Source organism: Palaemon carinicauda, chromosome 14, assembly GCF_036898095.1.
Source record: "Palaemon carinicauda isolate YSFRI2023 chromosome 14, ASM3689809v2, whole genome shotgun sequence".
Classification (NCBI taxonomy): domain Eukaryota; kingdom Metazoa; phylum Arthropoda; class Malacostraca; order Decapoda; family Palaemonidae; genus Palaemon; species Palaemon carinicauda.
In genome coordinates, this window is record NC_090738.1 from 114,071,456 (window position 1) to 114,096,425 (window position 24,970).

Here is a 24,970-nt window from a genome sequence, read left to right on the forward strand (position 1 = left end):
AGTGGGAAATCTTCCGAAACTGGTGCAAGTCAGTATCCGTATCCTCGACCAGTACCTCTGTAACTCAAATAGCTGACTTCCTCTTATATCTGAGGAAAGAACGATCTCTTTCAGCTCCCACTATCAAGGGTTACAGAAGCATGTTGGCATCAGTCTTCCGTCACAGAGGCTTAGATCTTTCCAACAATAAAGATCTACAGGACCTCCTTAAGTCTTTTGAGACCACGAAGGAGCGTCGTTTGGTTACACCTGGTTGGAATTTAGACGTGGTACTAAGATTCCTTATGTCAGACAGGTTCGAACCGCTACAATCAGCCTCCCTGAAAGATCTCACCTTAAAGACTCTTTTCCTGGTATGCTTAGCCACAGCTAAAAGAGTCAGTGAGATTCAGGCCTTCAGCAAGAACATCGGATTCTCATCCGAAATGGCTACATGTTCTACAACTTGGTTTTCTAGCCAAAAACGAGCTGCCTTCTCGGCCTTGGCCAATATCGTTCGATATTCCAAACTTATCGTATGGTTGGAAATGAACTAGAAAGAGTCTTATGCCCTGTAAGAGCTCTTAAGTTCTATTTAAAACGAACTAAACCTTTACGAGGCCCGTCTGAAGCTTTATGGTGTTCAGTTAAGAAACCATCTTTGCCTATGTCAAAGAATGCTTTATCCTATTTTATCAGACTGTTAATACGAGAAGCTCATTCCCATCTGAATGAGGAAGACCAAGCTTTGCTGAAGGTAAGGACACACGAAGTTAGAGCTGTCACAACTTCCGTGGCCTTTAAACAAAATAGATCTCTGCAAAGTATAATCGACGCAACCTATTGGAAAAGCAAGTCAGTGTTCGCGTCTTTTTATCTTAAAAATGTCCAGTCTCTTTACGAGAACTGCTACACTCTGGGACCATTCGTAGCAACGAGTGCAGTAGTGGGTGAGGGCTCAACCACTACAATTCCCTAATTCCATAACCTTTTTAATCTTTCTCTTGAAATGTTTTATTATTGTTTTTGGGTTGTCCGGAAGGCTAAGAAGCCTTTCGCATCCTACTTGATTTGGCGGGTGGTCAAAGTCATTTCTTGAGAAGCGCCTAGATTAGAGGTTTTGATGAGGTCCTGTTGTATGGGTTGCAACCCTTGATACTTCAGCTCCTAGGGGTCGCTCAGCATCCTAAGAGGATCGCGAGGCTCCGTAAGGAAGACGTACTTAAAATGGCAGAGTAATTGTTCAAGTCGACTTCCTTACTAGGTACTTATTTATTTTAAGTTTGTTATTTTGATAACTGCTAAAATGAAATAAAAAATCCTTAGCTCATAATAATGTAAACATTTATTGCTGGTCTCTACCCACCCCCCTGGGTGTGAATCAGCTTATATAATCACCGGCTAAGTTAAATATTGAAAAATGTTATTTTTATAATGAAATAAATTTTTGAATATACTTACCCGGTGATTATATATTAAAGGACCCTCCCTTCCTCCCCAATAGAGACGCAGTGGACCGAGGAGAAAATTGAGTTCTTTGTTTACATTGAGTACTTAGTACCTGCACGACAGATGGCGCTGTTGAAGTACACCCCCTACCTGCATAGCGATCGCTGGCGGATTTTTAACGTAGAGTTTTCTGTCGAGCAACAGAGTTGCAGCTTATATAATCACAGGGTAAGTATATTCAAAAATTTATTTTATTATAAAAATAACATTTTTATAGATTATATTATCATTGCTACTAGTTGGAAAACTAAATTCCTTCTAGCCAAAAGACCCCAGGAGGGAAAGGATCATAGCACAAAAAAAAAATAAAGAGTCCTGTATACCTTCAAAGATAAGAGTATATTAAGAAAAATATGTATCTTAAATCAATAGGTAACATATAACCTGTGAAATTAAAATTCCTTGAGTATCATTGCTCCTGGTGTGAATTTACTTTAGTCATCTCTTCATAATAGAATGGTTTCTGTTGCCCCTCTTCTTAACAGAAGGACCTTTGTCCCAAATAACTGTGCAAGGTTTATTGGGACCTGTACTTGCCATGTAATACCCATTCCACTTCTACAGTAGGTGGAGCCCCCACCTAAAACTGCAATAGAATCAGTGCCAGTAAAAAGGTTGTCCCCTGTAGCCTCTGTCAAGAGTGGCGTACAATCATTTGTTCACCTTTTTTCTTCAGAAGGAAATTTACATGCCCTTGGAACTAATAATCTCCCATAAGGCAGTTGTAGCTACAATGATAATGTTCAGACAGTCATCTTTTCTCACCCTGCCTGACATTAATGAGTTGCTATTGATACTCCTCTTGTGGCTGAAGAGCCTCACTATTACCTCAGGTTTTGGTTACAACAGACACCCAAAGCTTCCTGCAAGGCTCAAAAAGTTTTTTTCATAAATTGTAACTCTCAGTTGTAAACACAGCAAGGTAGAGTGAATGATAAAATACTCTTTTTATTGTGAATTATTTGAAAAATTTTATTTTTTGAGCAGGGTATGGGTGGAGAGCGCCTCCAGAGCGTGTCTCTGGGGCAAGGGCAAGGCCCCGTTGCCAGGCGTCTCATTGAGGAAGGAATGCGCATAGGAACATGGGTCCTACTGCAGAACTGTCATCTTGCCAAGTCATTTATGCCTCAGTTGGAAAAGGTGAGTCATTTTTCATTGACATAACCTTCCCTCCATAAGGTGTGTCTGTTTCTTCACTTTGATTTCAGCCTTACAGTTTTCATTTGTGTAGGTTTAGGCATGATTTGGGCACTAGGTTACTGAACTATGAGGCCATGTTGTTTGGTAACATTGTCCTTTAAGTGATAAAGTTTGTCCATATGCAAGGGACATAATAGTAACTGTTGGAACTCATTGGGTGAGGAAATTCAAATTTTTTTAGAAATGAGTTAAAACAATGGTATTACATCAAATTACAGATGATTTGATAATTAAATATTCATTAAATACTTGCTGTTACTCAAGGAATGCAATTCTAAGCCATTCTGGTACAGATATAGATGGCTTTATACTAGCATAGTCCCCCCCCCCAAATTATGACCCAGAATTAGCTTGGGTGGAGATGGGGCTTGGGCGCTGATCATATAATATATGTTCAGTCTCTAGGGGATTGTTCTGCTAGCTAGGGCAATGTCACTGTCCATTGCCTCTGCTATTCATAGGCGACATTTAAATCTTCAAACCTTAAGTCCTGATGTCCTAATGTAGACCTCTGTTCCCATATAACCTCTTCACTACCTTTTATCTTATTTCCATTTATCCATTTTTAATCAATTTCATGATCGACTGTTTGCTTTTTTTATTTCAGCTGTGTATTATTTTTATCACTTGGCTTCATTTTCATCATTTGTACTGTCATACTCCCATTTAATTTTACTGTTATTTGTGACCAGGTATCAATTATTTAATTTCATTGGTTGTTATATTACACTACAATAAAAGTTTTCCACTTTCTATCATTTTATTTATGTATTCAAGTTTATATATTTATTAATTTGTTGTCATTTACAGTATTTATTTCCATATTTATTTATTTACTTAATATTTGTTATTGATGTCATTTATTTATTTATTCATTGCCATTGTCCTATTTATCTATTCATCTATTCGTTGTCATTAATTTATTTATCCATTCAGATATTCATTATCATTTATTTATTTATGTATTAATCTTTCATTGATAATTTCTTAAGTATCTATTCATTTATTCCTTACCATTTTCTGAATTATCTACCAAGTTATTTGTTGTCATTAGTGTATTTATTTACTTAACTGTAAACTATACCTTTTCATCTATCCATCATCGATTATTCATTTATTCATCCATTAATCTATTCATCACCACAGCTATGCGAAGATCTCAACCCGGAAACCACTCACGCTGACTTCCGTCTCTGGCTGACCAGTTACCCGGCGGCACATTTCCCTGTCAGTGTCCTGCAGTCAAGTATCAAGATGGTAACTGAGCCTCCCAAGGGCCTAAGGGCAAATCTGAAAAGGTAAGTCGAATTCTTTTTTGGTTTGGTCCGAATCAAATTAGGTCACCGTTGGCCGTTTTGTTGTTTTCAATGAAATTAAGGTCTCTTTTGCTATTGTCTGGTATTGGTCAAATTAGGTCAGTTTGTAGACCATTCTGTTGTTTTGAATTAGATTGTGGTCAATTTTGATAAATAGGTTTCCCATTGACTTTGCAGTTTACATTTAGAAAGTAAAAGGTTTTAGCCGTTTCCACAAAGTCCTTTTTGCCAGATTATTAAGTCATTTAAATTAATCAAGGTCCCCTTTTATATATACTTTTCCGTCAGCTTTGCACAGTTTACATTTAACAAGTGCAAGGTTTTGGCCGCTTCTATAAAGTCCCTTATTTTGACGCTGTCAGAGTATTGAAGCCTTTATAGACATTCAAACCATGTACTAAAGGATTTCATTATTGTGTTGATATTAAAGATGTTTATTTAATCATTTTTTTTTTCATAATACAGTTTTTTATACTGTTAAGTAGAAGTTACTTATCAGTTTTCCCACATTATTTCATTATATAGCAGTATCATTTCGACATACAGAAATTACATTAGCATGATGAGATGATAAATTTTGCAAATCACATAAAGAACTTGGTTCTAATTTTTTTTTTCTTTTTTCAAGTGATCTTTTTCATTTGATGCCCGAAAAGTCATTCTAATTGAGGACATGTTGACTGTGATTACTTGAATTGTTTTTACATACCGGTATATTAGTATACCTGATCATGTATGTAGAGCCTAGTTAGTTACCTAACGTAGTTATTGACAACTAATTTTCTGGTTTAAATATACAGTTAACTATCTGACAATATTAGTCATGACTGCAGCAAATTTTATACCTATTGCAGTGCTTCTTTTTCCAAAGCAAAAAGTCTCCCTTGAAATATATCTGTTACTGTGTTTTTGAAGATGTATTCTTAGTTTTATCATTAGAGTTTCAGTTATACAGCATCAAAAAGTATAACTTATGTAGACGTGTTTTTTAAACATTTAGATGTAATCTTGGCGTTGGATATGTTTTATTTCTTGCGTAGCCTTTGCTATATAGATATATTATTTAGTTCGCATAGTCTTTGTCTTATATGTGTATTAATTTGTTATCATATTCTTTTTCTTAGTACATGATTTTATTATACAGTACAGTACTGTATGTTATCATATCTTTAAACCTTCATATCTTTCCAGTTATTTATTTTAGGATAAGTTTTTGCTGCTGTTTTTTAATAGATTTAATTTACATACTTTTTTTCCAAGATTTTTATCTTATGTATACCTGGAGCATAAATGACTTATTGTATTTTTATTCTTATAAAATATTTGCACTTGTTCATTCAAGTTTATTACCCAGCAAAACGAGAACCTTTTTAATCCTAGAGAGGATTGACAATCCTTTTCCTTCAAGTGTCTAAAAGACAATACAGTAGTTAATTATTATTTTGAGCATTTCAGCAGAAAAAAAGGCAACTGTTCCATTAAGTAGCCATTAGTTCAATTGTTTATAAATGATTGATAATGGTTTCTACAAGATTCAATCCTTTAAATGTCTGAAAAATATCGGCAACTCTTCTTTCAAGTGCCTGAAAGAGTCGAACCTTTGAGTGTCTAAAAGAAATTATCTTAAAAAGATTGGCAGAATCTTCAAATGCATTTTATAGCCTTGATAGCCCTTTTTAGCCTTTTTATTACCTTGTTATTGCCTTTTTAGCCATTTTATAGCCTTTCTACCCCTGCCTAAAAATTAATAGCACAAAAATTATTGACAATTATTCCTTCAAGTGACTGGAAGATTGGAATTTTTGATTGCATAAAAAATTTACCAGTACAAAAATGACTGATACCTATTCCTTCCAGTGAATGGAAGATTCAAATTTTTGATGGCCTAAAAAATTATTAATACAAAGATGATTGACACCTATTCCTTCAAGTGACTGGGAGATTGAAATTTTTAATTTCCAAAAGATTTATTATTGCAAAAATGATTGACAACTATTCTTTCAAGTGACTGGAAGATTCGACCATTTAATTGCCTAAAAATGTGTTTGTCTAAAGATTATTAGCATTTTTTCCTTCAAGTGCCTGGAAAATTCAAGCTTTTTATTGCTTTAAAATGTATTTGTCTAAAAATGATTGACAGCTATACTTTCAAGTGACCGGAAGATTCGAACTCATTGCTTGAGAAAATTTTCATTTAATATGATTTGTATTTGTTCCCTTGAGTGCATGGAAGTCTGGAACCTTGAAAAGTGTCGGAAAAGGACTTGATAACTGTTCCTGTAAGTGATTAAAAGGGAATTTTCATATTTCATGAAGATGTGTAAATGACCATTCGGAGCTGTACTTCTCTTAATTAAGTCCAAAAAGCATTGGGAACTGTTCGCAAAGTTTCTAGAAATTATCTGTAACCTTTTTTTTTTTTTAGACTTCTACAATAATTTTGGGATTCATAAATGAAGCATTCATAATTTTTCGTTTGATATCCAACTGAATAAGTAATTCTTTCACAAAGGATTTCTTATTTTGACCCATTTGATTTTTTAGATATGTATTTTGGAATTTTTATATCAACTACAGGTCAATTTATAAGTCTTGTACCAATAGACTCATTTCCAAAATTGTAATTTCAAATTACTGTAGTTTTTTCAGGCTGAGGATTTCTGTACAGGTAAACTGACTCTTATTCAGTCTTTTTCACTCTCGTTCAATCAGGGTGCTCATTGCCTCTTTTTTTCCTTTTTTTCTTTTCTTCCATGTTCCCAGTCTCTTTGTCAACAAGTTGAACAGGTTAGTCAGAAGGTGTTCGTCGAGTGATAAATGCGAATGTGGATCGTCACTGCCACTTGGCAGTGAATAAACCCTCTCCTCCTTTGCACCAGCGATGGTCTTGCGCATAATCTTTATGTAAATAACTTTTCCTGCCTCCACAAGGAGATTCTAACACCGAGAGACAATAAGCATCCTAGTAACCCCTACAAGAGTTCTCTTTGCAATAGCCAGAGTCCAGAGTGGCATTAGTCTCTCAGGCAACAGCTAACAACTTTCTAATAAATCTTTCTTATTTCTTAAAGTCTTCCTAAGCTAAATAAGGTTAATAGTTTTCCCATAAATCAGACTTATTTTAATTTAAATCATCACTGCCTCTTTGGATTGAATGAAATCCTCTTTGTGCACTGATTAATTCAAGCTTTGCATTTGAGTAAATCTTTATCAGTACCTAGATGGAAGTTAGCGATCTACACAGGAACATAAGTTGTTCATTATACATACACAAGCCCTTCTGATGAAATGGATGCCAAAGCCCCCGAAAGCCTTGCCCTGCACAGTCCAACACTTGCTTCACTCTTCTACTGCCACCCCATTAAAACAGAAAATTCCAATCATTTTTCTATTATCTCTTTACATTAACTTTAAGGTTGCTCTCTCTCCACACCACCTACAATCACCCACTCTCTCATTTGAAGGTTGTACCTATCGGATCCACTATCCGAGCCAGACTTCCTCATGGGCCAGGGATCCTCAAGCAAATTCCGTAGGATGGTGTACTCCCTGTGTTTCTTCCATGCCGTTGTCCAGGAACGCCGGCTTTTCGGTCCCTTGGGATGGAATGTGCCTTATTCCTTCTCGGACACGGATCTCAGGATCTCCTCTAAGCAGCTCCGCAATCTTCTGGCATCTTATGAGGTGGGATGCAAAATCTCTGTTTACTTCTTGGTTGTTTCAACATCCTCTTATGTTATTAGAAAAACTAATTGTTTTTATGTTATATGTCTTGTTGTCTTTGTAAAAGATCCTCAAATTACTATATGTATTGCTAAAATTTATGTTTTAAAGATAAACTATTGCATGAAATATTAAATTTATATATGATTGATGCTATCCTTCTTTAATATTTAATTTTCTGAAATAATTCATCCAGTTCTACCAGTATTCTTTTATCCCTTCTGTTCTACAAATATTTTTTAACCTTTCTGGTTTACCTAATAAGTATTATTTAACCGATATTATAGACTTTCTTTAGCCATTCCAAATTCATTCATATAGTTAATTTTACCTCCTATTCCCTTTACTATAAGTCACAGATTGCCTTTAGAATATTCAACTTTGCCACCATGCCCTACAGTATGTATTAAAACTTCAATTTTAAAAACTCAATTTCCAAATTTGTATAGATTATTTGTCCAACAGATTTAATTTATCACTTGAGCAGAATCTTTTTTAAGGGAATAAGAATCTCCCAATATACATATATATACATATACGTACATATATATATACAGTATATATATATATATATATATATATATACAGTATATATATATATATATATATATATATATATATATATATATATATATATATATATATATATATATATAAAATGCATATGTGTACTGTATACATATATATATATATATATATATATATATATATATATATATATATATATATATATATATATATATATATATATATATATGTGGTATATATATATATATATATATATATATATATATATATATATATATATATATATATATATATATACAGTATATACATATATAAAATTTGTCCATGTACAGTATGCGTATACGACGGTCTTCGTGTATTATTATCATATAACTTTTAGTTGAAAGGTAAAAAAAAAAATTATCTAGTGTCCCATATTATACAGTAATTGACTGCATGCCTTTCTCTTGTGTGTATTATTAATGTTCTGTTTACTAAATCATTATTTTCATAGCCTCATTTTTTTTTAAATTTGTCGAATGCTAAAACAAACATAAATTGCTATTTTTCCTAAAATATCCTTTATATATTCTCCATTGTTTTCAGATTTATACAAGTAATGAATCCTGAAAATATCCATAAAAACTAAAATAGAGTATTTTTTTTATTAGAATTATCATGACGTAATGTATAGAATAATATAAAAACTCTTCTATAATGTAGAATTCATAATTTTCTAAATAGATTTGACATTTTATGATTTTAAGTAACTCCATCTTACACTAAAATATTTCTTTTATAAAAATAAAACGAAGAATGATATTTTTTTAATCATATTATATCATGGTAATTGTTCATTCAATTTTACATTCGTGATATCTCAATAGATAATAAAGAAGTATCTCCTTAAATAAATCTTGATAATTAATATGAAGATACTTTGATAATTAATAGATATCTTGATCTTTGATAAATTTTGCAATAAAGTTATATACAGTATACTAATAACTGGTATTTAAGAAATAAAAATCTTATCACTGAATTATCCTGAAAGTTCTACTTTTTATCAGCTATCGCCATTCACCGTAACTTTGGTATAAATAAAATATATTTTTCACATAATTCATCCTTCTTAGCAAATAAGCCAATCATGAAGATAATTACGCTATTTACAAGTTTAAGTTCTCTGGACCAAATGCCAATTAGTTATCAAATTAGTTTTCCAGAAAATTTTCTTATTTTATATTTTGTCTTTATAAATTAATTTACCCATTTAATCTTCCTCTTTTATCTTAATGTCTTTATTAATCACGATTATTAAATACCTGTATTTTACCATTAATTATGAATAAATATGAATAAAATTTAAATTCTCATATTTATAAACAGTAATACTCGAACCTTGAATGTTTTTCCTACAAATAGAAATAAAATCCTGTTGTATATAAACCAGCACACAGTAACCTATAAATCCTCACATTATAGAAATAGACGCACCACGACCAAACAAAAACCATAGTAAAATAACTTATTGAAAATTTACTTTCATATATTTTCGACTTCAACGATTCTGGATCGATTCGACTTCGACAACGGTGAGCATAAGGAAACAAAAAGTAAACCAATACGACCCCGAAGAGACAATATAAGACCTACAGTACTTCGGCTTTTAAGATTTTTATCTGCCACTTATTGATGTTATCTGTCAGTTCGATACGATTTTTCCCGTAGACTTTTTTTTTTTTGCAGAACTTGGTCCACTTCCGTACACGTCCACTAAGTGACTGTGATGTTAGCTCTCTCTCTCTCTCTCTCTCTCTCTCTCGATCTGGTACTGTTTTATAGTCTTTCTTTAGCATCTGGGCCTGTATTATAGTCTCTCTCTCTCTCTCTCTCTCTCTCTCTCTCTCTCTCTCTCTCTCTCTCTCTCTCTCTCTCTCTCTCCAGATCTATCACCCACGAAAGCACCGATTTTTCAACCTTCGAAGCATTGTCGAGGGAAAGATTATAGAGACCATCGATATCTTTTCCAAATGGTACGAAGTCTCACTAGAGTTTTTTACTGAGTGTCACCTGATCAATCTGGAACCGATCAATACGCTGAGGTTTCCAGGCTGAAAGATACTTCATTTTGAATACGTCTTATAGATTTTTCAATTAGTTTCGTATTACAGATATTGAAGTCATCATTTGCTTATCGCAAACTGCACTTTTTTAAAATTTGGAACCTACCCATTTGAACATTTTTATATATATTTTTTTAGAAAATGTACTAAAATTCTCCATAGCTTACAATCTGCACCTTTAAAAGCTTGACATAGCTTGTTTTCTAAGAGAAAAATGCTGTGCTTGCTTAAAGCTGAGGCCTACATACTGCACTTATGGAATATTTTTCCAAAGTTTTCTATTTATTTATTTTTTTTTTTAGTATTGTTAGGGTTCACCATGCATTTAGAATTGTTAGGGTTCACCATGCAGCTTAAAACAGCACCTTCTAACGTTTTCAAATAATTTTTCCATTTCTTTTCAGAAATCACCAGAAACTTATGAATTGCATAGTTGTGAGAAATAGATATCCTTATGTAAAGATAATCAAGAAACATATTGTTTTTTAAATAATCCCCTATATATTTACTTGATATAATCATATTTCTTCAATAATTTTCATTCTAATTGTGTAGATTTACGAATCAAAGTAACATGATTGGATAAGGACAGGTAAGAAACTATTATTAAAGTAATTTTAGTGTGATTTTAATTTTGCTCAAATTTATTTTCCTCATTATTTTTCTGATATGCCAGATCTCAAAATGTCTAACCTATGATCCGTTATGCACAAACAAATAAGGGTTTTTATTATATTTTTGTTCAATTCCAGCTACATTGTAATTACTGAATATTTTATTACAGCTTTTGAAGATAATAGGTATATTGATTGATTACTCGGTTGATAAATATGACTATTTTTAAAGCGTGCAGTTGAAAAGATCTCAAATGAAATTTTTCTATAAAATGGTATTTGAACTTAATATTGAAAGGGAAATTTGATCACTTAAACCAGTTGGTTGAACCTCATTAAAACTGGCTGTCTGAACCTGATATCAAAAGGAAAATCTTATCATTTAAACTAGATGATTGAACCTCTGTTCTTTTGGAAAGATCTTATGATTGGGTGTTTGAACCTATTCTCATAATGGAAATTTATCAATAACACCTAATGGTTAAAACGCATCTCAGAGGAAAATTGTTTCACTAAAACCCGTTAGTTGAACCTAATCTCAAAAAGGAAAATATTTCAATAAGGTCAGAAGATTCTTTTCTCAAAAGAAAGATACTGTATATCAATTAAATCAGATGGGTAAACATCTCAAAATTCTGTACTTAGTTTTGAAGCTTGCCCAAGGTGTTTATTTTTTAACCTAGAATTTACTGGTTCAATTATGGAACATACGCTTTGCAACCAGAAGCTCAAGCTTAACTAAGCCTTTGTTAGATTTTGTTGGTTGTTTTATCTGATTTAGAACATAGATTAGAAAGTCTTAGATTTCTAACATAAGTCTAAAACCTGTCTTAGTTTTAGACTGAACTCATGTTTTCTACTTTTATGAGATGGAATTAAAATTCTTACTTTTTGCATTAAGGAACCTGGCAGTCTTAGTTATAGAATATAGGTTCATATATGTTCACTTGATAGTCTTAGTCCAGAAGTCTTAGGAGATGGAACCAATAGTATCCTTTATTTAAACGATCTGTTGCATATATACGTTTTAAATCTAATTTTATACACGAGTCCTAGTTTAATAACAACCTCGAATCTAAGTTAAGGAACCCAACTCCCTAAGTAACATACACTATGTCCTTTCCTCCTAGAGCTAAGCTCACTTCAATAACTTCCTGCTTCAGGAGATTCCCTGGGAAGCTCTCCATTACCTGACGGCGGAGTGTAACTACGGCGGGAAGGTCACAGACGAGAGGGACCGTAGGACGCTGAGCACCATCCTTCGGAAGTTTTATAATCCCAAAGTGGTCGAAGGAGATTCGTACAGCTTCGATCAGCATGGTTGGTGGAAATTCATCATGATGTCATTCATTGATTTAAAGATAGTTACTTTCCATCTTTTTCCAAACTTTCAACATTTCTTATTGCATCTGCCCCACCCCTTTTTTTCTCCTTCAGGTCTGGTCTAGAAAAGAAGATTGTATTTTGCACAGTTGATATGAGTCTTTCATGATTGAAATGTGCTGATGAAGAAACAAGAGCATATGAATAGATTTTCATGTATTTATTTACATACGTATCGATATATGACTATCTCTTTTCATGCTGATCTATCTTAACCATCTCCCTTATGTAACTCTTACCATAGGAGTCTACAAAACCCCCCTGGACGGGGATGATATGGACCATTACTTAGCCCACATTTCGGAGCTGCCCCGAGACGCCCCGCCACATGTCTTTGGCATGAACAGCAACGCCAGCATCAACAAGGACCAGGCGGAGACGAATAAGCTCTTTGCTGCCGTCCTCCTGACGCAGGTTGGCACTTGCTTGACTGTTGCAGTCTATTTTGACTAATGATTTATTTTTTATCTGATTACATGTGGTATATTTTCCAATTATTCTTTATTTTTAATTTCCTGGAGTGGATGTTTTTTTAACTTTTCTTTTAAAAGCAATTTGATTTTTACTTAATTTATTGAATTTTATGAGTAATTGTATAATGTATGCTATATATTATATTGATATATATATATATATATATATATATATATATATATATATATATATATATATATATATTCATCATCATCATCCATTACTAGTTCCCTGCAAAACAAAGGCCTCAGGCATGTCCTTCCTCTTGCATCTGTTTATGGTCTTTTTGTGCCAGTCCACACCCACAACCTTCCTTAGTTCGTCGATCCTCCCCCTGCTTCTTTTAGAATCTCTAGGGACCCATTCTGCTATTCTTAATGTCCATCTATGGTCTCCTATTCTCATTATATATCCTACCCATGTCCATTTCTTTACCTTACAAGTTGTTAGAATATCCTCTACTTTAGTTTGCTCTTGTATCCATCTTGCTCTTTTCCTGTCTCCTAGTGTTATTCCCATTATTATTCTTTCCATAGCTCTTTGGGTTGTAACTAGCTTATTTTCTAATGTTATAGTAAGGCTCCAAGTTTCTGATGCATAAGTTGATACTGGTAGGAACATCTCATTAAATATTTTTCTTTTTAGAGAAAGTGGCTTTATACTTTTCATAATCTCATTTTGTTTACCAAATTCTCTCCATCCCATGCTTATCCTTCTTTTAATTATGATCTTGTGTCCTGGGGAAACACTTACTGTCTATCTTAAGTATGTATATTCCTAAACAACCTCTAGAGGCTTGTCTATAACTATTATTTGTTCTCTCTGCATTTTCATTGAACATTATCTTAGTTTTACTCATATTAATTTTCAATCCTACATTTCTGCTTTCTCTATTCAAATCTTCGATCATCTTTTGCAATTCCTCCCATGATTCACTAAATACAACTATGTCATCTGCAAATCTTAAGTTGTTAAGATATTCCTCACTAATATTAATGCCAACATTTTCCAAATCCATATTCTTAAAAACTTCTTCTAGGCATGCTGTGAATAATTTAGGAGAGATTGGGTCTCCTTGTCTGACTCTTTTCTCAATCAGAATTTTCTCACTATCTTTATGTAGTTGTAGGATTGCTGTACTTCCTGTATAGACATCTTCAAGTGTTCTAGCATAAGATCCTTCTATACCTTGTTTTCGAAAGGTTTTCATTACTGCTGATGTTTTGATAGCATCCAAAGCTTTCTCATAGTCTACAAATGCCATACATAGTGGTTTTTCGTACTCTGTTGATTTTTCCATTAGCTGGTTAATTACATGGATATGGTCAGTTTGCTATCTTGGTTGATTAAAGTCTAGCTGTCTTTCTATTCGGCTTATTATGATCTTTGTAAATATTTTATATATTATGGAGAGAAACCTAATTGGGCAGTAATTTTTCAGGCCTTTTGTGTGTCCCTTTTTGTGAATTAGTATAATGATAAATTTTTTCCAAGCTGTAGGTATTGAGCATTCTTGCATACATTTGGTGTAAAGTTCAGCCAGTTTTACTACTAAGAAATCTCCTCCTTCCATTATTAAATCAATTGATAGGCCATCTTCTGCTTCTTTGCCTCTTTTCATGCATTTTAATGCTTTCTTTACCTCTACTGTTATGCTTGGTATCAGCTCAGGTGTTTCATTATTTCTATTGGTGAAGTTATTCCTTATATCACTATTGTATAGTACTGTATATTAATCCTCTGCAATTTTCATCACTCCATCTCTATTGTGGCCAACATCTGTTGGCGCCCTGTTCCAAGTCTCCTTTTCATTAATTTGATGCTTCTTCCTTTCTTAGTGTTCCCTCAATTTTGGTCTGATTGTGTTTATGAATATCTTGGGTTTTTTGTTTATTTATTATTTTGAATAGTTCTTTAAATCTTTAAAACTTTGCTGAATGATCCAACTAGTGTTTTCCTTCAGTTTCACCTTAGCTTTGAATGGCCTTCTTGTTCCCAGCTCATCTTAAGTCCATAAATCGAACCCTTCTCTCCCCAGTCAACCTCTTTATCCTCTGGCGGCGATGGAGGCGGGGAAGGAGACACCGTAGGGCGCACTTGCGAGGACATACTTAACCGCATCCCGCCTCCCTTCCACGTAGACGCTGCCCTTGCCAAGTACCCCACCAGGAGGGAGCAGTCCTTCAACACGGTGCTCGTGCAAGAGATGTGCCGTTACAACACCCTCATAGCCACCATTACTTCGACTCTGCATGCGGTGCTCAGGGCGCTCGAAGGTAAAGAGACTGATAACATTTTATTAATTGTTAATTATTTCTCACATCGTTTATCTATTTCATTATTTCCTTTCCACTGGGCTATTTTTCCCTGCTGGAGCCCTTGGACTTATAGCATCTTGCTTTTCCAACCACGATTGTAGCTTAGCTAATAAAAATAATAATAATAATGATAATAATAATAATAATGATAATAATAATATTGATAATAATGATAATATTATTATTATTATTATTATTAAATGCTAAGCTACAACCCTAGTTGGAAAAGCAGGATGCTATAAGCCCAGGGGCCCCAACAGGGAAAATAGCCCAGTGAGGAAAGGAAATAAGGAAATAAGGAAAAATAGAACATTTTAGGAATAGTAACAATATTAAAATAAATATTTCCCATTTAAACTATAAAAACTTTAACAGAACAAGAGGAAGAGAAACTAGATAGAAAAGTGTGCCCAAGTGTACCCTCAAGCAAGAGAACTCTAACCCAAGGCAGTGTAAGACCATGGTACAGAGGCTAAGGCACTACCCAAGAATAGAGAACAATGGTTTGATTTTGGAGTGTCCTTCTCCTAGAAGAGCTGCTTACCATAGCTAAAGAGTCTCTTCTACCCTTACCAAGAGGAAAGTAGCCACTGAACAATTACAGTGCAGTAGTTAACCCCTTGGGTGAAGAAGAATTGTCTAGTAATCACAGTGTTGTCAGGTGTATGAGGACAGAGGAGAATCTGTAAAGGATAGGCCAGACTATTCGGTGTCTGTGTAGGCAAAGGGAAAGAACCGTAACCAGAGAGAAGGGTCCTATGTAGTACTGTCTGGCCAGTCAAAGGACCCCATAACTCTCTAGCGGTAGTATCTCAACGGGCGGCTGGTGCCTAGGCCAACCTACTACCTATAAAATAATAATAATAATAATAATGATAATGATGATATGCGATAAATTGATAATTGTATCATAATAATCTAAGAGCTATAGAATAATATTCGAATATGTGTTGAATCAAAACTTTAGAAGTTCGTGAAAGCTCAAATATGTAAAATATACGCAGGTACCGAGTGCCTGTCGGAGGAGGTAGAGGAGGTGCTGGTTGGCGTTCGCACTGGCAGAGTGCCTACGATGTGGCGCTCCAAGTCCTACCCCACGCTTAAAGGACTGGGGTCCTATATCACTGACCTAGTACACCGGTTGCAGTTTTTACAGGTGATGCAGATAGATGGATAGGTATAGAGAGGAGTCGATAAATAGATATAGGGATGAATTGAAAGATAAGTTAAATTTAGACATTTGATAGTTACAAAATGCACTTGGCTATGTATCTTTTGAGTCATGCCAAATATATATATATATATATATATATATATATATATATATATATATATATATATATATATATATATATATATATATATATTTTTGGGCTCAAGCCATGTCGTCCTGATGGAAGTTCCTTAAAGGCAGCTTCTTAGGGTATATTACAACTACGGCGATATTCCCAGAGAATTTACCTTCAGGTACCCAGAATTCTAACTCCTGGAGCGAGTATCCCTAAAAAAGACCTTAGGGATATCGTAAATATCAGTGGACGTATTCTTGACACGCCTCATAGCAATCTATACCCCGAATAGAGTTAACACTTCGTAGGGGTAAAATGGCAAGAAAACGAAAACGATAAGAAAGGGGGGAGCCGTTCATAAGGCATCCCTCCTCCCCGTTTCGAAAGCGTGCCCTGCACCGCTCACGGCGCCATCTGTATTCCTTTTTGCGTAGCTCTACGACTCGGTGTGTTTTTCCCTGTTTACTACCCAATCTTGGAATTTTCTCGTTTAATAATGCTTTCTCCAACTTCTTCTGCCTCGGATAAGTTGAGTATTATTTCTTTTATGTATAAATGTAGGCTCTTGGTTAAAATCAAAGTAATTAAAAGAGTTATCTTTGATACAAGAGCTGTTGCCTGCTGGAGGCATCTTGGATGCTGTCGCTCGCTAGAATAGGATTTATTTGTTAGCAAGAGCGACGTTCCCAGCCCCCTTTGCGCTTAAATATTAGCTACTTAGCTTATTTAGGAATTCTGTTATGATGCGATAGTAGTGTGCCTGGCGAAATTTGCCAAGGCTACCAACACTAGTCTTCGTAGGCTAGTTGTTGGCCTATGTACTTCCTGCATGATAATTAGTCTTCCAAATGTGATTTTATTGCTTTAAGCGTTAGGCAACGTTATACATATAAGTCCTTTTCGAGTACCTTCCAAGATAGTATTGGTGTGAGTTTCGGTGAATTAGGTAATCGATTCTCTTAGTGCCTAGGCTAGGTTGTCTTAGGTCATTATAATATTATCTGTTCCCCGTTTGCTCCCTTCTCTTCGGGGAAGGGGCAAACCCTTTCCCTCTGTTTAAGCCTTAGGCTTAACTCTAGTGGTTTATTTGAATTAATCTTCAAATATATCTATGCTGGAGTAGTACTGTACCTTCCCGTTCCAACTGTATTGGTTCAGAGGGGGACAGTACAACAGTGTTTAGTCTGAGCCCGGTTTGTCTGGCATGGGGCAGAGTCTCCCTTGCTGATTGACTCGGGCACTAAGGGTTACCCCCTTAGTCCACCTTGTTGGGTTCCAGTAGTGATCCCTTTACTCGGTGACTCATCAGACTGTCCTTTGCCGTTCCGGTCTCGGGATATGTTCCCTTTTCTGGAAAGGCAATTCCTTCCTTGCCGTGGTTCGTGGGAGGCAGCCAGTAGTGCCGGCCTCCCTCTCGGGTCTTTCTCTAACTGAGATGAACTGTCTTAGTTGGGAATGACCCTTAACCAAGGTAAGGTTGGATAGGACCCTCTGTCCTTCCCTTCTCTTTTTCCGTTCCTTGTGTCAGTCGTCTGCATCCTTGCCTAGCCTAGGTTGGGATGAGGAACTGACGTGGTCTCCTGTCGGCCGGCAAAGTGTGCCGACCGGCAGAGACCATTACTTTGAGTGCTGCCCGGTCCTTTCTTGGTCCCTCTATCGCTGCCGTCTGAAAATTCAGTAGGCAGCGGTTAGGAAGCTTGACTTAGTGTCTCCCCCTTCCTTTCGGCACTCTTTCGGGTGCCGGGCCCAGAGACTTATAGTCTCTTAACCCGGCACTCATTCTATTGTCTTAGTATGTGTTGTCCTTGCCGTCTGCCGGCCTACAGGCCGGCCGTCGGTGGGGAGGGGTGTTCTCCAGTTCTCTTGCTGTCGGTCGGCGTTGGGTGTATACCTTTGCCGGCCGGTCTCTTGCTCATCTGCCGGCCACTACAAGTGGGGCCGGCAGCCGAGCGCTGCCTAGTGTGGGGGCCAGCCGGCAGGGTTTGTTTACTGCTGCCGGCCGGCCCGCGACACTGCCCAGTCAGCCGGCCACTAAAAATGATGGCCGGCAACTCAGTGCAAACCGGGTGGCTACGGTCCGGCAACCACTGCCGGCCGGTTCAGGCATGGGATCTGGAGTTCTCCCCAATAAAGGTGATCTGATGTTGTGTACTTGAGATCTACCTTTCGAAAACAAGGGGGGGGGGGTGCTGAGCGGCAATAGCCGGCTGGCACACCACCCTCAGGTACTGTATCAGTCCTCTCTTGGTGGTATATTCAACCAAGGGAGTTCATGATGTAGTAGGTTACAACACTGTCTTTTCTATCTTACTTGTGTTACTGGTATAATCACCTGGTGTCGCCTTACAAGGATAAAAGATAATTCTTTTATTCCTGGCCAGAATGGTAATATTTTACCTTAGGTGTGAGCTACACCTAATTTCCTTTGGAAATACGTTCTCTGGTTATTCTAGTAAAGACTAACTATGTGACTTGGCTGGTGGGCTTCCACAGGTGTTTGTGTGGGTTTCACAAGTAGGTGTCTTTCCCTTATTCTTGTTGAATACTCATTTGTTACATGTGAATTAAAATTCACTTGATATTCATGGAAATTTTTCTTCTTTTACAGGAGGAGCATCCGAAGTGTGATAGTGTCTTCTGCAATGTCCGCAGTAAGAACTTTTGCGGACATGCCTCGTGTAGGAGGCACGCGGCTTGTGCAGCCTCCAATGATGACCATCGTTACTGGGATCCGCAGGTATGTGCTGTATGTACTAACCTGCTATCAGAGGCTTTTGAATCCCCTAGGTCGGCGGAGTCAAGAGATGCAGCGAGGGAGAGGCTTCGCGTATGGGTAAGGGGTTTTCAGAAAAACACCACTGGACCTTATCTTCCTAACGAGAAGATGAGGGCATACCTTTTTCCCAAGGCTTCCCCTGATGCTGTTGTTCCCCAGCCTAGGCCGGAGATCCCTCTGATCCAGATTCCAGTGGAGGAGGATGTCGCTGACGCCTTGCAGGACATCCAGTTGGACGACAAGATGTCCGACTTGTCCGATCGTGCGGAGCAGGATCTCCTCGCAGAGGGCGAGGAGCAGGATCGAGATCCTATTGCCGTGGAGGAAGAGGTTCCCGTATCATCAGACGTGCCGGTTCAGGTCCCTGAACCTATCCCCTCTACCTCGTCCGCTCTTCCAGCAGAGCTTGGACAGGCTCTCTCTTCCATCGTTGGTATGATCCAACAGATGCAGAGGGAGAATAATCAGAAGGCCGCTACTTTGGAGCTCCAGATGCAGAAGATCACAGCATCACGTGGACCTCCAAAGAAGCTCAACGTTAAGGACCTTCCTCTGTGCTCGGATGCCAACCCGTGGAGATATGCCGAGCACATGCCGATGACGATTGGGAAGATCGTCATGTCGGAGAAACTGGGTTCAGTTCCCCTTGAGGAGGTGGAATTCTGGCCCAGTAGAGGGGCCTACCCGGACTGCTATGTCCGTTTGAAGAAGGAGCCGGCTTCGAAGGAGGAGACGGAACCAAAGGAGGTGATTATCCTGGATCACTCCAAGGCTCAAGCCACTTTGACAGCTGCTTTAAAGGAGAGGGGGTTCTCAAACTCAAAGGTTGCCGCCTTGAGTAAGAAGCACCCCTCCTTTGTATCCTCCCCGGCTAGGGCCTTCCCCTTTATGCAAAAGGGGTTTGCGGCCGTCATCAAGGCGGTTGAAGCTGGCAAGCCGTGCCCGTCTTTGGAGGAATGTAAACCTCTATCGCTGGCATTGCCAATGGATAATAAGGACTGGAAGGAGGTGCACCTTACTTTCTCGGTTGGGAAGTTGGACGCCGACATTGCAGGACAGCAGTTCGGCGAAAACCTTCCCAAGTTGTCGGAATTCCTTCTACGGAGGGAATTGGACACAAAGGAGCGCCTGGCAGCCTCGATGTCTCTCCAGACCAATATGGAGACGATGGCTAGCGACCCCAAGATGCCAGAGATGTTCATGGTTATGGCCAAAATCCATCTGGCCACAGTAACCAAGGACCTCTATTGCTTTGTTAAAGCAAGGAGAGCCTGTAGGGAGTTTGTGTTCGCCTCGGCCACAGTGAGGCACGAACCCAAGAGGCTAATTTCATCCAACATCTGGGGTAAAGATCTCTTTCCCAAGGACGTGGTCAAAGAGATCGTGGACAAGGCAGCCACTGAGAACCGCAATCTTCTCCTGAAGTGGGGCCTGTCCCTTAAGAGGAAGTCTTCTCCGGATGAGGGCCCTCAGCCGAAAGGAAAGGCGAAGAAGTCAAGGTTTTCCTCCCGTCCAGCCAAGTCCTTCAAACAGCAAAGACCACAGCAGCAACAGCCAGCTTTGCCTCCGGTTCCACAACTGGTAGCCCAGACCCCGACCACCTTCCAATGGGTTCCCCAAGCCATGTCATCAGCTTCCCCTGCATTCAATCCCGTGTTCGAGGGACAATCAACCACGTTTCGTGCAAGGCCCAGAGGAGCAGCTAGAGGGTCATCAAGACGCCCCTCTAGGGGACGAGGATTCAGAGGTGGTCGCGGCCAGGGAGGCAAGACTGCAGGACAGTCAAAGTGAAGTGTCGCCGGTAGGTGGGAGACTTCAGTATTTCCGGGATCGCTGGACCTTCGATCCCTGGGCCCACAGCCTTCTCAAAAATGGACTGGGTTGGAGTTGGTACAGTACTCCGCCCCAGTGCCCTCAATTTTTCCAACACTCCACCCCCGTTTTGGAGGAGTACACCCAAGATCTGTTGGAGAAAAAGGTGATCAGGAGGGTAAAGTCCATCAAGTTCCAAGGGAGGCTGTTTTGTGTTCCCAAGAAAGACTCGGGGAAACTCAGAGTCATTCTGGACTTGTCACCACTCAACAAGTTCATAGTGAACCACAAGTTCAAGATGTTAACGTTACAACACATAAGGGCCTTACTGCCCAAGAGGGCATATACCGTCTCCATCGACTTGTCAGACGCATATTGGCACGTTCCAATAAGTCGTCGTCTCTCCCCCTACCTAGGATTCAAGCTACAACAAAAACTTTACGCTTTCAGGGCGATGCCCTTCGGACTAAACATAGCCCCAAGGATCTTTACGAAGCTTGCGAGCGCAGCTCTCAAACAGTTACGCCTAAAAGGGTTCCAGGTAGTAGCCTACCTGGACGATTGGTTGGTGTGGGCAGCATCCAGAGCAGAATGCTTGCAAGCTTCCCTACAAGTGATTCAGTTCCTGGAATATCTAGGCTTCATGATCAACAGAAAGAAGTCTCGTCTTTCTCCAGCTCAGAGGTTCCAGTGGTTGGGAATTCACTGGGATTTAGTGTCACACCGTCTTTCCATCCCGATGTCAAAGAGGAAGGAAATAGCAGGGTCTGTCAGGAGACTTCTAGGTTCCGAGAGGATATCAAGACGCGAACAAGAGAGGGTTTTGGGCTCTCTTCAGTTTGCATCAGTAACAGACCCTGTGCTAAGAGCACAGCTAAAAGATGCAGCGGGAGTATGGAGAACCTTTGCATCGAAAGAGCGAAGGGACTTGAAGAGACCGGTCCCACTTCGACTACGTTCTCTTCTCAGACCGTGGTCTCAAGCCAGTCGTCTAAAGAGGTCTCTACCTCTTCAGCCACCCCCCCCGTCAGTGACAATTCACACAGGCGCCTCAAAGGTAGGGTGGGGGGGTCACTCCCATCGGAAAAAAGTGCAAGGAATCTGGTCCAAGCTATTTGGGACCTTTCACATAAACTTTCTAGAAGCTATGGCAGTACTTCTGACCCTGAAGAAAGTATCCCCACGTCACTCGATCCACGTAAGGTTGGTACTGGACAGCGAGGTGGTTGTGAAATGTCTGAATCGGCGGGGATCGAGATCCCCACCTCTCAACCAGGTAATGTTAGCCATATTCCGACTGGCGGAGAAGAAGAAGTGGCACCTGTCAGCAGTTCACCTTCAAGGAGTCCGGAATGTGACCGCGGACGCTCTATCCAGGGTAACACCGATAGAGACAGAATGGTCCCTAGACGCAGGATCATTCTCTTTCATCTTGAGACAAGTCCCAGAACTGCAGATAGACCTCTTCGCGACGAAGGACAACAAGAAGCTGCCGAAATATGTGTCCCCATATGTGGACCCCTCGGCAGAAGCAATAGATGCGATGTCCCTCGATTGGAACAGATGGTCCGGGATCTACCTGTTTCCCCCTCACAATCTGATGTTGAGGGTCCTCAACAAACTGAGATCCTTCAAGGGAGTAGCAGCAATAGTGGCCCACAAGTGGCCGAACAGTGTATGGTTCCCTCTGGCTCTGGAACTACGACTGAGGTTTCTACCACTCCCGGACCCAGTTCTGTCCCAGCAAGTCCAGAAGTCGACTGTCTTCGCTTCATTACAGAAAACCCGAACCCTGCAGCTCATGATTTTCTCTCCCTAGCGGTGAAGAAACGGTTCGGAATCTCGAAAGATAGTATCGACTTCCTGGAAGAATACAAGTGTAAGTCTACTAGGAGGCAGTACGAATCTGCATGGAAGAAATGGGTAGCCTTTGTCAAAGATAAGAACCCGCACGAGATCTCTACGGAGTTCTGCCTATCCTTCTTCATTCACCTCCACGGACAGGGGCTGGCGGCGAACACAATTTCTACATGTAAGTCAGCTCTAACAAGACCCATTCTATATGCCTTCCAGGTAGACCTCGCTAACGAGATGTTTAATAAGATCCCAAAGGCCTGTGCTAGGCTTAGACCATCAGCTCCTCCAAAGCCTATTTCATGGTCATTAGACAAAGTCCTTCATTTTGCCTCATTACTAGATAATGAGGAATGTGCGTTGAAGGACCTGACTCAAAAAGTGATCTTCCTTTTTGCCCTTGCTTCTGGGGCCAGAGTTAGTGAGATTGTGGCCCTCTCGAGAGAGGAGGGCCGAGTTCAGTTCCTGGATGGGGGAGAACTGAACCTGTTTCCGGACCCTACGTTTCTCGCTAAGAACGAGTTGCCCACCAACAGGTGGGGTCCCTGGAGAATCTGCCCTCTGAAAGAAGATGCATCTCTATGTCCCGTAGAATGCCTTAAGGTCTATCTTCGTAGAACTTCAGACTTCCATGGGGGCCAACTATTCAGAGGAGAAACATCGGGCTCGAATTTATCTTTAAATCAACTTAGGGCGAAAATTACATATTTTATTCGCAGAGCGGATCCTGACAGTTCACCCGCAGGTCATGATCCGAGGAAAGTTGCTTCATCTATAAACTTCTTTAACTTTATGGATTTTGAACACCTTCGTTCATACACTGGCTGGAAGTCTTCCAGGGTATTCTTTCGCCACTATGCTAAGCAAGTGGAGCAGCTAAAGAGGTCTGTGGTAGCAGTTGGTTGCGTCGTTAACCCTGCTGTTTAACTCTGCGAGGAACAGCGGAATCATTTGGGACTTGGATTCTTGGGTGAATAGTTAGTTATATATGTTGATATAACTGGTAGTGTAGGCTCTCAGAGCCCACAGTGACTGTTCCAACGTTATGGTGATGGTAACACAAGTACAGACAGGTGTGCCAAGCGTTTGCCAACGCTATTGTCAGCGAAGTAGTAACATGGACGTTAAGTTTGATACCGGGGTATGTGTAAGTGACACATATGTTTTCTTTCAGATAATCATTCATCCATGCACTACAGTACTTGTGAAAATTGTTGGTCATCCACCTAGCATATGTACATATTTATGGTGACCATGTCTATTTATTGTTTCTCAATAAACTTGTTCTCGGGAACCTTGCGTCTCCTTCACCTATATTTTTGATTTCATATTGTTTTTTGAGCATTTAGCCTATGTATATTAATCGGGGATATCTATAATAGCCTATTCCTTAATGCAAAGCCTGGATTATACTGGTTTATACTTTCCTTAGCAATAAGGACTCCACCCCTTTCTGAGGATGGTGGTAGCAGCAAGTTTAATCCTACGCAGATATAACCTTTTGTCTAATTTTACTTCGACCAGGGTGCTGGTCGGGACTTTTTCTTTTGGATACTGTAGTCCCGTAAGACTTCGCTTCATATAGAGTGAGACCACTATATGGTACTGGCTGGCGAGTGATTCATACATAGGTATATGTACTCTTCGTTCGTTTCTAGAGTCTAGTAGGACTCCTCCCTGTAGGGGGCAGGAAGCACTCTCATGGCTTATGATTAGTGAAAAGATGTATAACGGTAACATCTTAGGTCTGTCAGTCGAGTTGACTAAGAAACATTCTTGAGGAGTACGGCACGTATTGAGAATCCACAGATACAGTAATGCTCTGGTATACTTCCATCAGGACGACATGGCTTGAGCCCAAAAAACGGATTTTGAGCGAAGCGAAAAATCTATTTTTGGGTAAGATAGCCATGTCGTCCTGATGGACCCGCCCTGCTCCTTTTCAAAATAAATAAGAGTGAAAAGGATAGTAGGACCCCTCCCTACATACAGTATCTGTAGCACCTCGTGTATCGCTACAAGGAATACAGATGGCGCCGTGAGCGGTGCAGGGCACGCTTTCGAAACGGGGAGGAGGGATGCCTTATGAA

General features: G+C 38.9%; 1 protein-coding gene across 1 annotated transcript in view; it reads left to right on the forward strand.

The window, feature by feature from the left end:
- Nucleotides 1–24,970, forward strand: part of LOC137653625 (dynein axonemal heavy chain 7-like) — a 162,813-nt gene that overhangs the window by 127,950 nt on the left and 9,893 nt on the right. The window contains exons 72-78 of the mRNA XM_068387191.1: nucleotides 2,476–2,628; nucleotides 3,835–3,986; nucleotides 7,469–7,688; nucleotides 12,138–12,294; nucleotides 12,602–12,771; nucleotides 14,870–15,107; nucleotides 16,154–16,305. Of these exons, the coding sequence (XP_068243292.1) occupies nucleotides 2,476–2,628; nucleotides 3,835–3,986; nucleotides 7,469–7,688; nucleotides 12,138–12,294; nucleotides 12,602–12,771; nucleotides 14,870–15,107; nucleotides 16,154–16,305 (1,242 nt within the window). The remainder of the gene's footprint in view (nucleotides 1–2,475; nucleotides 2,629–3,834; nucleotides 3,987–7,468; nucleotides 7,689–12,137; nucleotides 12,295–12,601; nucleotides 12,772–14,869; nucleotides 15,108–16,153; nucleotides 16,306–24,970) is intronic.